Source organism: Phaethon aethereus, assembly GCF_964289735.1.
Source record: "Phaethon aethereus genome assembly, chromosome: 1".
In the NCBI taxonomy this organism is placed as follows: Eukaryota; Metazoa; Chordata; class Aves; order Phaethontiformes; family Phaethontidae; genus Phaethon; species Phaethon aethereus.
In genome coordinates this window covers 91,047,450-91,060,911 of record NC_138575.1, presented here as the reverse complement: position 1 = coordinate 91,060,911, position 13,462 = coordinate 91,047,450, and the positions used below count along the sequence as shown (strand labels likewise).

Below are 13,462 nucleotides of genomic sequence, written 5' to 3'. Positions count from 1 at the left end.
TAGCTACAGACTCCTGCAGCAGCACTCGCAGGATTGAGTGGTCTTGGCAGAGTTGCTGCAAAGGGCCTTGTGTTTAATAAAAGGACTAAACTTTACAGTGGTCTTCCCTATGTCTTGAAGTGAGATTTGGTCTTTGGATGCTAAGTGCTGGGCTGATGAGCATAGAAAATACAAACTGTCTCCCTGTGTCCCTCTGGCAGCAAGCAGGCAGGCACTTTTCTCCTGCCCTGGGACACTCGGGGCAGATTCCCTGCAGCTTCCTATTGTCCTTACTGAAGAGGCATGATTTGCAGTGGTGCTTGGTGCCCGCAGGTGCCGCCTGCCGCAGAGGGCAGTCCAGGTGGCTCAGCATCACTGAGAATCAGGCTGGGGGATCCCGGCAAGGGCAGGGGCAGGGGGAATGGGGCAGGGGGGAAAGAGGAGCAGCGGTGCTTGCTGACGCTCAAATACAGGTCTTCCAATGGAAGAACCTGCCGCAGAGGGAGGCCTCTCGGCCCCCATAAGTCAAACTGCACAGAGTCACAGTTAGTCGTCGTCATCATCATCATCATCATCATCATCATCGTCATCATCGTCGTCATCATCATCATCATCGTCGTCGTCATCGTCATCATCGTCATCATCATCTTCAGTATTTATCTTCCCAGAAAGCACATCCTCTATCCAGTCTTCCAGCTCCTCGGCTGTGGGCAGGTCATCATCATCTCTGATCTCCATCCAGATGCTGTCAGCCTGCAGGGACAAGTGATGGGGGATTAGCCACCCTCAGAGACACAAGGAAGAGATTGGGTTCAAGCTGTTTTGTGGGGGTAAGGGTTAGACCATGGGTGGGATGCAGGGGTTGTGGTGGCAGTAGTTCCCTCTCTGCCACAGCCTGTGGGCAGGTTCAGCCACAGTCTCTCTCTGCGTTGGGATCTCATGCATTGGGATTACCACTTCCCCCTGAAGTGCTGTCGCTTCTGACTAGGGGCAGTGGGACCAGTCAATGTGTGTGGTACTGTTTGCCCTGGGTTAGATGTGTGCCCACTCCCTGTTCCTCTCCTGCACTGCCTACACCTGATGCATTGTCCTCACCCTGTTTGGCAAGATCTGTAGACTCCAAGTCTACATAAAGAGAGACGTAAAGAGACCTATGCCAGCAAGCCCTGCATCGCCTTGGTTCACAGGACATCACAATGTTTCCCTCCTTCCTTCCAGAGCCCTTCTGGGACCTCTTCCTTTGAGCCTTTACACCCTGCCTTTAGCACCCCTTCTCCCCAGCCTTTTTCTACCATCACCTTTACCTCAGGAAGTTGCTCTGGACTCTCCACATGTGATAGTGGTTTCTCCTCTCGGAAGAGCCTTTCCTCAGATCATCTTAACCATGCTCCAGCTGAAGAATGGTGAAAAACACCCATGCCCTGGACTACCAGTGCTCCCTGCTCTTTCTTTCCAGCTGATTACATTACTACCATAAACTGGAGGGGATGGGGTGGATTCAGTAAGAAGATGGTGCCTAAAATGTAGTGAGAAGATGCTGTCTAAATTGTGGCTGTTACCCAGGGACAGGAAGCATATCTTAGGTTGTCTCTGAGGTTTTCTGAAAGGTTTTCTCTGTGCTTTGCTATAGGTTCCTCGGGTAAATGCCTGGATAAGCCCTTCACTGTCTCCCCTCCATAAAATAGGATCAGCCTCCTGTTTTGCAGAAGTGCTGTGAGGTTATCTCATTCAGCATTTGATGTTGCAGAAGTGAGTGCTTTTCACATGTCAGAAGATAACTACCGGCTTTTGCAAATGCACACAAATTATTTCCCTGTCTGTGGTACCTAATTCTCTGTTTTATGGCTTGCTAAAAAGCCAGACTGATTTCTGCTCAAGGAAAGTTGTTTCTCCCTTACAATATTTTCCTATACCAAAGCTGTAATAAAAAAGAGCCACGGAGAGGCATGCAGCTCTTGCTTCATGCAAATGATCTCGTCCCCAACCTCAGGACTGTTTGTGCAGCAAAAATTGACACCTTTAAATAACGGGAAAAGGAGTTGGCCCATTGCACCTACAGAAGATGCTGTGCAAATAAAACAGCAACATTTTGCAGAGGGTCATGACCCTAGTCCTGAGCCTCTAGGATGTAAAGGGCTAGTGGTGGCTGCTGGGAGCTCTGGTGTTTGTATTGGCAGGTTTTCAGAGAAGTGGTGGGGTCACAGGGGTTATGTCCACCGAAGCCAACAGCAGTGTTTATTTTTACTCTGTTGTGTAAGCCCCACTTTGTACCTGTGTAACTTGGCTGAATGCAGTGATGTAACACTGAAATAATGAAATGAGCTCAGTGTTTGTTTTAGATATCACTCGCCAACCTAGAACTTTCTTAAATCTCTCTCTTGAGGAATAGAAAACAGACTTAAGAGGAATGAAATAAAAAGTGCAAATACTATAATCAACAACCTGAAGCATTTACTATATCAAAGACGGATAATGCATGAATTTTTACAGGTCTCTGAATGACTGCTGGATAATAAGGCATATGTTCCTGCCTAATACTGCTTTCTATATGATTCTCTTGCCACTGACAATCCTACTTCCATGAATTTCTATTGATAGCTGTTTAATGTAGCTTTGACATGACTTAAACACAGCCAGCTGCAGTAAATATAATGAAGGGAGGTAGTGCGGACTGGTAATAAGGGCAAAAGGCTGGGAGACTTGAGCTCTGGTTTTGGCTTGTCTGTTCATTTCTCTCATGATCTTAGGTGACAGATGCTATCTTGGCCCTCTTCCCTTTTGTCTCTCCCTTAACAATTCTGCTAACAAGCCTTAACCCAGTGGGTCCTCACTCTCTGGATGTCTGTCCTACGGTCTGGCGGATGCTGCTCTATTACCAGTAGAGCACCACTCGCATCCAGCCAGCACCACATCTACTCCGTGACTCCCAAGCCAGCCTTTCATTCCCCTCAATGGGAATGACGGCCAAGATCCAGGGCCTCCACTTTCTTCATAACACCACTGCTTTGCCTTCCCTACCACATCTCCCATCTTATGGTCTTGCAGCATTTGTTATAACAGGAGGCACAATCGCCTAGTACACCCTCGCTGTCCCTTTTTTTCTTGGGAGGTACAGCAGAGAGGATGTGGGGGCTGGGATTAAGGTCAGTGGTGGGGCCAGGACCAGTACCCAGACAGTTGTCCCAGCTCTTAGTTCCTCTCTGCTCTCTTCTAATGAAACATCACGTTCCCAAGCAGCTGACATTTCAAACATGATGTCAAGCACCAAATTACAAACACTTCTGCAGTGGAGAGATTTCTGCTTCCAGAGATGCTTACATACCCACACAGGTTTATTTTAAAGAGACTAAACCGCCCAGCACTTAACCATCAAAAATAAGCTAAGGCAATAAGCGAGCCAGGCTGGAGCGTGCCGCATTACATGCTCTCTGATCGTCTGGACTGTTACTGTCAGAAAGAGGAAAATTGGGTTTCTCTCCATAGTCATGTCAGGGCCGTGATGCATGCTACATTGCACTCAGCAGCTCCCCCCAGATCTCTGCTGGTGAGGGGGTCGGATGGGTCCCTCTCCTACCTGCCCTGAAAGCTCACAGTGTGCAGGATATCAATCCCATGGCTTGCTGGCTTTAAGGCAACCATGGTGAAAACAGTAGCTGCTAGAAAGCTGGCCCAACAGCACAGCTATGGATGCTGTGAGTACCCCCACCACTGCAGCCGTGCCAAAGCAGCACCTCCCTCTGCAGCCCTGATGACTGCGGAACAGTGTGGAAGCCCTACACTGCCACCAGGCATGGGGCAGACACATCTCTTCTTCCCACACAAATCCCTCCAGCACAACCCTCCAGCATGGCAGTGGCTGAAGAGGAGGAGGAGGACCTGCATGAACCCCACTATACCCTTTTCACCCCAGCAGGATCCCTGTGTTACCAGTTTATGTTGTACTTTTATTAAGGCTGTGTATTTATTTGTTTTTTGTCAAGCTGTGCAGTTTCTCACTGTCATCTGTTGGGGACCATCTTTCCCTCCTACACTCAAGCTGTTGCCGTTCTGCTTCTGCTACAAAAACACCCTCCTTTTTCTCCTCTTCTCCTCCCCTAAGCACAGCTTGCTTTCCCCGCTACACACGCACTTTTCCTCCACAAACCCACCCAGGTTCAGTCAGAGCAGGGCACAGACAAAGGTGCACACTGTGGGTCAGGGAGGAAATGTGAGACCTTGAAACCAAAATGGGGCAAAGCCCTGAAGCTCAGATCACAGGGGCTGGTCCTGTCCTCAGCAGATGTGGTTTTCATGTGACTCGGCAGCAGAAACACACTCAGATCGAAGCCCTGAAACCTGATGTCGGAGGTGTTATGAACCCTGCTGCACATGGAAATGGTGAATTCTTTACACTCTTTCCTGGGGAAAAAGCCTGGTCTACCTGCACTTAACAGCAGAAATCCCACTGATTCCAGTGGACCTCAGATCCCGACCTTTGTAGCAGCCTAATCTTGGGATCACTGGATTTTCTGGGCACTTTCTACTCACGTCTGTGACGTTCACCACCCCGATCTGTGGTCTGAACAGGTCGATCTTGAAGGTCTTCTCCCAATAAGTGATCAGCTGTGGGAGTGAGAAACAAAGCTCAGGCAAGGGTGTTTGCAATACTGCATCGCATTACCTCAGCCAGCTGGGCTGTGGTGCAGGGAGCGTGCATTGATGGGTACACGGGAAAGAAGAGAGGCTGAACACAAGCATGGGCTGCCACACACAGCAAAGGAAAGTGCCGACTCTGAGGATGTTCCCAAGACAACACCTTGCACCTTCATGGGAGGCAGACCTGAAGGAGCAGCTTGGGGATTGCCTGTGGTCTGGTTTCATTTCCTTCCCTGTCCCAAATTCCCATGGGCAATTCTTGTGCTTGTGCACACACACCAATCCATGAATTAAACCAAGAAAGACAAGGAGCCCCTGCCACTCACCAGAGGAAAGTCATCGGGGTCAATCCAGACAATGCTGAGGTCGGGATTATCGGTGTTGTCCCTGGCAACCTGCTTCAGGATTTCCAGGAACTCAAAACCATCTGAAATGATACACAAACCACTGCAGCTCCCTCCTGAAAACATGCAGGCACTCTTTGCTTGTGGGTTTTTCAACTTCCCTCACCCCTCTATGCACACAGGAGTTGTTTATAGTTCTCATTAAAATGCTGTCTCCCAGCTCTTTCTTCTGATAATAAGGCTTTTAATTTTGAGCATCCTCCCCGGGTATTGAAATTAGTTACACATGAATTAAGTCTCGTAATCCTTCCATGGAGTGGAACGATGTCACTATTTTCTTGTGGCGAGGGAGGAACTGAGCCCCTGAGAAGCCAAAGCTTTTCGGCACGCTGATGGCACTGAGAAGTACTGACGCCACAGCTTTTCAGGAGCTGATGCCCACAGGCTTCCTGCATGCCCATCACACAGCCAGCCCTCAGCACTGTCCCAGAGCCACACAGCAAGATGGACGCAGAGTTAGGGAGAAAATCCTGGCGCTGCGGTGGAGGCTATGACTCTTCTTTCCCAGCTGGCCATCCATTTATATCCAGAATTTGAATCCTAGCTGGCACACCCGTTAGCATAAACACCCAGAAGCACCCCAGCTCCCTGTCCCAGCCTGGGCGTGGGGCTCCCCACAATGCAAAGAAAGAACATGAAACTACAATTTCTTGAGTGGCATAGAGTCACGCAAGGAGGAAAACAGCCTCTTACCTGGGTCATCTTCTTCAGCGAAGGCCACGATGTGGATTCCTTCCATGTCGTCCTCCTGGAAACAATGAAACTATTACTGATGGAGGACAAGGAGGGAGGACAGAGCCCGGGCGGTTGCTGGAGATGAGGAGAGGTGGGATTCCTTCAAATGAACAGGACAATTGCAAAGGGAGGCTTGACTGGAGCTCCACCGAGACACAAGGAATGTCAGCTGAGGTGCGGCTGAGTTGTGGAGGTATTGGGCACTGAAGTGGGTAGTTTTGGTAGCGTTGCTGAAACCCTTTAGATAAAAATGAGGTGAACACCGTGATGGCAAAGGCAAGGGAGTTTCTGATGGTGCGGGGTGGGGCCCCTACAGAGAAGGCTAAGGGGTCTCTAGCATGAGAATATGGGCTCACCCTCCATGCCCAAGGCCACCTACCCTCATAAATTTGCAGCTGCCAGGGGATGGTTTGTGGGGAAACAAATATCTGCCACCATGCTCAGACCCAAAACCCCATTCCTTTGGGGCCAGCGAAGGAGGTTTCCTCACAGTATGAGAGGTGAGGTGGCTCACTTGGGCACCTTTCGGGACGTGAAAGGTCTCTTGCTCTAGGTGAGGGTCTCCATGAGCAGTGAGGGGAATTGAGTGGGAGCCTCATTTTTGGGCTCCAATGAGTGGAGGACAGAAACGACAGCCTGGTGGACAGCGTGGTGAACTGCTGTGAGTAATGGGTAATGATATTGGCAAAGGCCACTAGATCTGCCAGCTGGTTCATCATCCACCTGCTATGAATGTCATCTCTGAATTATCCCACAGATCAGCTTCACCTTCCACACCCGCTGCCGGTCCCAGTTTCCATTTCAATTGGTTTTAATGCGAGAAAAAATTCCCATCTAAATGCTAATTTCTTTTCCCTTCTGAGCCCAGAGGTGACAAAGCCACCATCAAAAACTGAAAGGAAAAAAAACCCTGAAAGATTAAGTGGAAAACATTATCTTTAAAAACAATAGTGGATGCTGGGCCTTTGCTGGTATCTTCAGGGAATACATGTTCATCAGGACATTCTAGGCAGATTTACTTGGGATTCAGACCACTTACAGCTGGCAAAATCCACACTGTTGCTTTTTCTCCGTATTTTCCAGCAGCATTGTCAGACAGCAAAATTAAAAAAAAAAAATGCGATATGTAATTATGTATATAGCTATATAATATAGCTCTATTCTCACCTCCAACACAGCAAAAAACCCTGGAGTAACTCCAGTGAAGGCACTGAGGATATTCTGAACTTGCAGCAAGATCAGAATCCAGCCCATCATCTCCTGCAGGTACGAGTCCCCTGCTCGTTCAGTATGAATATGTGTGGTATGAAAGCAGAACCACTGCATGAGAAATGTGGGTCCCACTGAAACCCCATGAAAAAATTTCGAGGGACTTTAGTGGATCAAGGAAGCTATCTTCTATACAGAATCTGCATTTCAAAACAAAATGAAAAGCTATCATGCCTAAGTGACTCATAACTCCTGGTTCAGTTTTATTACCTCTTGCCTTGTTGTATTAAAGACTCCCAAGGTTTTCGGTGCTTTGGCATCTCGCAGCGCTTCATGTTACCCATCCGAGCAAGGAGGCAACTGAATGCTGTTATAAATGTGCCAAGCTTTTTCGAGGAATGACTGCATTTTCCTTAGCGTCTGTAAAGCACCTGTTCAGCTTTGTTTTCCAGAATTCAGCTGGCACTTGAAGGTCCCTGACTGACTATTAACATCATACTCATTCACAGCAAAGGGATAATTTGTTATACATGATTTTTCTTCCATTTTCACCCTTCCCCTTTTCCCCCACATTTGGAGACCAGGAGAGTCCTCTGCGTGTGATCAGTGCCAAACTGTTGGGTAGTTCTTCACAATTGCTGACTTGCAGCTTGCTCACACCATGAGAAGTGCAATCAATGTAATCTGTGTCATTAACTGAACTGCCTGCCCTTGCTTGCATTTCGAATTGTACAATTGCTCTGGTACAATTTCCATGAGTTCAGCACAATCTCCGTAGCTCACGCAGCAAGCAGGCCACTGAAGTCGGCCCACCACCAGCACTGATGCCCATTAGATGAGATGATAGAGCATTCTTGAGAAGGATGCTCTCCATAGCTATACCGTGCCTGCTACAGAGGCTCAACACCTGCCTGGCACACTTGGTTAGCTTTCCCTGTTTCCTCTGTGGAGCAAACAGGGCTCAGCTCAGCTGTCCACCGCTGTTGGGCAAAGCATTTGAAACACCATTTGAACTCAGGCACTGAGCATCACAGCCAAGGATTTCCCTTCTTCCCACAGGAGAGAAAGTGGCTTTGCAAGGAAGGAGAGATAACGTTTTGCGCAGCCAGAGGCTCGAGCTTTTGAGCAGTGGTTTCTTGTTGGAAGCTAGCAAGGGACGCATGGCTTCCCACCAGGCATGCTTACCCACGTCTCAAACATGTCCTCTGGGCGCAGTTTCCTCAAAGTGGCCCTGAAAGGAAGACAGAAATGCTCTTTGAGGACATGTCCAGCACCGTCACACATGACACTGCTGGCGTCACGGAAAATGTCACCACGGCACGTTTGGTTGGTTGCTGGAGTCAGCGTTGTCAGCCACCACATTTTGAATGGAAGCACAGGGGCACAGTAAGTCAACTTATGGTTTTATTTATGGTGATAAAACCCTGCCCTTTTCCCCACTGGAGTCACTGCAGCCGCTATTTGTGCTTGGGAAGATGAGATGCGTCTCTGTGCTGGGATATGCTGGTGACATAGTCCCACACATGGCAGATTGTTCTGTCCATGCTGAGAGCACAAGGTGACCCATTCACTTGTGTATTGCAGCCCCTGGAACATTCCAACTGGACTTTGTTTCCCTTTTCTCCTGGTTTTACCCCAGCATAATTCCACCACAAAAACCCTTCCAAACTCTGCTGAAGCAAAGAAGACAGCATAACCTCTGGCAAGGAAATTTAGATCATCATAACTGCTGGCAAGAAAATTTAAACCATAGGACTGGCCAAAGCAAATTTTTTTTAGAAGTAGTTTATAAAGGACAAAAAAAAATAATAGTAACTATTTCCAGACACATCCGTAGCAGGAAGCCTGTTAGAGAGCCTGGCTGGCTGAGAGGTGACTGGGGTGTTAAAGCGGCATCCCAGGAACACAAGGCCATAGCAGACAAGCACAAGTAACCCTTTGCACCTCTGCTCACTCGCATGAGGTGTTCACAGAGGCTCCCCCAGCAGCACAGGGCTGACTAGCCCTGGGAGCTGTCACAAAGAGAAGTGTTGGTCGATGAGGTCCTAGAACAGATTGGTAAATGGAGTAGCAGCACGTTGCCATGTCCAGATGACATCAATGAGATGTGTAACCTGTCGCTTTTGGTTTGCCTTGCTACCAGAGCAGTGGAAACAAGGAGCACATCTGGAGGTTTCTAAAGGACCTGAGGAGCTACAGATCTGGAAGGGCAGCTTCCTTATGGGCACGATGCTACCAGAAAAAGTAGAGTTAACAGACATTTGAAGGAATATGATGTGACAGCACAAGAGATGTATGGCCTTTAAGAGGAAAATCATGGCCATGGATCCGCTGGAGTTTCCAGAGCAAGTCAGCGAATGGGTGAAGGTGTGCTGGTCAATGCAGTGAACTGCCTTCAGAGGACTATTTGCCAAGCCTTACGAAAGGCTCTCCAAAAAACTGAGCTGCAGTTAGATCAGAGGAGGGGTGTGAATTAATGACACTGGAAGATGAAGGGCGGAGATGAAGGTCAGTTTTCATGGCAGAGGGAATTAACCAATTAAGATTCATAACATATGCTTTAACATGATCATATGCATAACATATTCTCACATAGTCTGAAAAAGATGGGAAATAAGAATATGGCAGCATTTGCTTATCATATCCAATTGTTCAGATGGCCAACACCAGGCCTGACTACGACGAGATACAGACGGGTCTTCCTGAGACTTGAGTGTCTGCATGATAGACACAAGAAGTAATGCACTTGCAGAAACACAACCCTAATTATGCAGGTGCAACAATGGGTTCTAAACTAGTTATAATTAATTATTACCTCTCAGGAAAGGGGCCCAGGTGTCACAAACTAAGAAAGCATCAGCTCCAAAGTCAAAAGACAAGAAGAAGTTTATAAAGGAGTAAAACACATCATACCATTACGGCAATGGACAACTACACTATGCACCTCCACAGTGAATGTATGTGTGGCTCTGGTCATTCCATCACAGAGATGGTATGGGACAATTAAAAAAGGGACATGGATACATGGCAGTGGCGAATGAAGGTATGGCATGACATGTGTTTGGTGGAGATTAAATAGGTAAGAACTCTTTATCTTGTAAAAGGGGTGACTGAAGAAGGAGGGGGGTCTAAAAGGCAGGGGGTCTAAAAAATCAGGAATGGTAAAAAAAGAAGTGAAACGGGGAATGGCTAGTCATTGTTCCTCAACACAAGAGCTAGTAGGCACACAGCAACATTATTAGGTAGCAGGTATAGACTGAACAAATAGGAATGCTCTTTGATGCAATGCATAACTCAGCCACTGAACTCATTACAGTTGGATACTTTCAGCATCAAAATAGAAATGAGGTAAATAATAACTATAGAAATTGAAGAAATAGCCACTAAGCACAAGATCAGGGATACAATTTTTGACCCAGAAACTCTCCTCACAGATGATTGTCAGAAACTGGAGATTATATCAGGTGTATGCATATTATGTACTTGTATGTGGCTTTCGAGATGCTTTCCCTAGCCATTCTCTGGGGGCAGCTCTTGGAGAAAGGAGCTCAAAAGGATTTGATCACACTTGCATGTACTGATTGCCGTAGAGTTAGTCAAGATTTATTTTGGTTACTTCTCTGTGCTGGAGGGAGCAGGGTAAGTGGGGTTTAGGTGAGTAACGGGGAGCAGAATTCAGCTCCCATGTTGCTACACAACAATCACAGAGAATTTGGGGGTGGGGGGCCCACCCCCAGCATTGTCCACGTGAAACAGGCATAAACCCAGATGCCTCTTGCTGCAGGCAGAGGAATTACCACATAATTTGTATTTGTGCAACTGAGAGCAAAATCTGGGCTGAGACCTGGGAGTCACGGCACCTGGCCACCATCCCCAGCCAGATACCCATCTGCTGTGCAACCTTGGAAGAAGCACCCCACTGTGCCAAGCAGCGGCTTCCTGACCCGCTCGGGAGGGGATGAACTTTCCCACCGCCGCCTCCAGCTGCCCAGGGAAGCCTCAGGAGTTCGTTAGGGCTGCAGCACCAGGCTGCGTTCGGGCTCCTGCTGGGCACGCCCCTCAGCTCCTGTCTCCAGGCTGCAGCAAAAAAAAGCTCAGCAAATCCCAGTTCCCGTGTGGGGCTGGAGGAAGAGGTGGTGAAGCCTGCCTGGGCATGGCAGCGGGGGGCCATTTTTGGAAGGGCTGTCTGAAGTGTGCCAAAGAGCCTGGATACTGCTGAGCACCGCGAGCTTTCCCCAGTGATGTGACGGGGCTCCTTCTGAGGAATGGAGAGGTGGCAGTGGGGCTTTGCACCTCAGCGGAGGGATAGCCCATGCCTGCAGGGTGGGGTGAAGTGACAAAGTCTGCTGTCTGAGGGGGAGGAGGTGAGCGGTCCTCTGCACCTTCCTGCAGAGGAGAAGATCCTGCCAATTTGTCTACAGGGAACAAAAACGTGGCAAGCGCTGAGGTCACTTCGTTTTTCTCCACAGGCCTGATCATCTCCATGTCTGACTAATTCCACTTCCAGGCCTTTGGCTTTAGGTCCTTTACTGCTGGCAAGGCAGGAAGAATCACTTGTGTTCTGAGAGACTCACCATGAACTGCTGGGAACATATCACTGTCACCCAGGGCTCTTCCCCTGCCGTGGCAGCACCGTGGCAAGTTTGGGGATTTCAGGCATCCAATTTCATGAGACTCCTTTTAATTCCCTTCTGAGCCTTGGTGCTTGCAAAATAAATGGCCCACCCGCTGGCTCCAACCAGGCACCACATAGCATCTTGAAATATGTAAGACTTGGGGGGGGTTCCACTGCAATTTTGTGCTGGTGGAGAGCTTGCCTTATTAGGCTAGCACTTAGCTGACTGTCTGTAGTGTGACTGCCTTAGCTGACTGGCTTCTGATGCTGCTGCTTGACAGGAAGACCTTGGGGAAAAAAAGATGGGCAGGACTGAGGTCAGGAAGTCCAGGAGGTCAGCAAGGTGACCTGCGAGTACATGGGAGATAGAGGTCCCCTTCATATTTCAGAAAAAGCAGAGATCTGTTTCCAAGCCTGTGACTTGCAGACCCTGGAGATGATCTCCTGCCTCTAAAACGCTCTGTGCGTGTGAACACAAACCTCCAGATCAGCTCAATTTGGGATCCCCTAACAGTATGGATGGCCCTGCTTTTCTTGAACACTTTTCTGGTCCCTTGAATGCCTGCTGGGAAATGCAGTTGCAGGAGCAGCAGATAGCCTGTGTCACTATGCTGTGCTGTATTTTTAAGGGTATAAAAATACGGGACCTCACAGGTAGTTGCGCCCCTATATTTAACCTCGTGCATTTACACAGGATCAACCTTTCCCATCGCTTCCACACTGTTGGTAGTTGAGGTTCCTAAACAGCAGTGCAATAAACCTGATGGCAAAAAGCATGGAGCAGCCACAGCTCCCACTGACTTGATCAAACACTGTAGGTGCTCAGCATCTTTGCAGATGAGGCCCAACACAGCCGTAACAGCAGTGGCTTCCTCTCTGTGCCTGTGGTCAGCAGGAGACTTTTAGTCCCTCACGGTTCCTCCAAGCTTCGTCTGAGCTCAGAGCCTGCCTACAGATGTATCTGACATCAGGAGAGGGATATACATGCTAGTGAGGCTGTTTTGGGGAAGGAGGGGACTGGACAGAATTTGATTTTGGCTTGAGATGCCTTGGAGAAGAACATCTTCTGTACAGAGCTAAATTAAAAGCCTGAGCAAACTGGGCGAGCTTCCCACTCTGAACTGCCTGAAAGCCTCCCTGCTCTTTGAAGGAGGGATAACTGGGGAGGAAGAGGGAAGCTGTGTTGTCACAGCCCCATGGTGGTGGGCTCCGATTGCAGCACAGATACTGGGAGCAGGAAAAGGCTGGCCAAAATCTCAAACGTGGGTCATCAAATCACCAAAAGGTGGTTGTCATCCTAATTTTTACTGAGAGAGATGCCCTAATCTCCTTTACCCGCTTCCCATGGCCAGGAGCATCCTGTATGCTACGTACCTTTTGTGCTCCTTCACAAATTCAACCAGCTCCTCTTCTGTGTAAGGCTTATCAGGGATGTGAACAGGCTCATCCATAAAAGGTTCATAGAAGTCCACCTCGTTCATCTTCAGACCTAGCTTCTTGGCAACCTGTTGCAGTGCAGATGGTCAGAGGTAAGTGAGCCTGACGTGCCTCTTTGCCCACCCAGAGTCTCTCCTGGTGGCAGAGCTGAGATCAAGGTGCTTGCTTTTTCTCAGAGCATGCACACTTAGGCATGGCCAACAAAATATGAAGGCATCTTTCCTTGGTTAAAAAAACACTGATGGTCTCCACACTACCGGTCTCAAGCACTGGGGCAGGCCAAAACCAGAGTCAAGATGCCACAAACCTAATGGGCTTGGTTTCCAAACCTAGACCAGTACCTGCCTCCACGCTGCAGCAATGGCCTTTTATCTTGCAAAAGGGCCAAATCCAAATGCGGAAACCAATATCACAAATTACAGGAACACTGAAGATGAGAAGCTGGATC

General features: G+C 48.6%; 1 protein-coding gene across 1 annotated transcript in view; it reads right to left on the bottom strand.

The window, feature by feature from the left end:
- Positions 1 to 525: 525 nt before the first annotated feature.
- The window catches only part of CASQ2 (calsequestrin 2), a gene marked incomplete at both ends in the record, with an annotated part of 32,351 nt that continues 19,414 nt past the window's right edge, over positions 526 to 13,462 (bottom strand). The window contains 6 exons of the mRNA XM_082005165.1: positions 526 to 732; positions 4,507 to 4,581; positions 4,941 to 5,041; positions 5,712 to 5,766; positions 8,148 to 8,193; positions 12,952 to 13,082. Coding sequence (XP_081861291.1) covers positions 526 to 732; positions 4,507 to 4,581; positions 4,941 to 5,041; positions 5,712 to 5,766; positions 8,148 to 8,193; positions 12,952 to 13,082 — 615 coding nt within the window. The remainder of the gene's footprint in view (positions 733 to 4,506; positions 4,582 to 4,940; positions 5,042 to 5,711; positions 5,767 to 8,147; positions 8,194 to 12,951; positions 13,083 to 13,462) is intronic.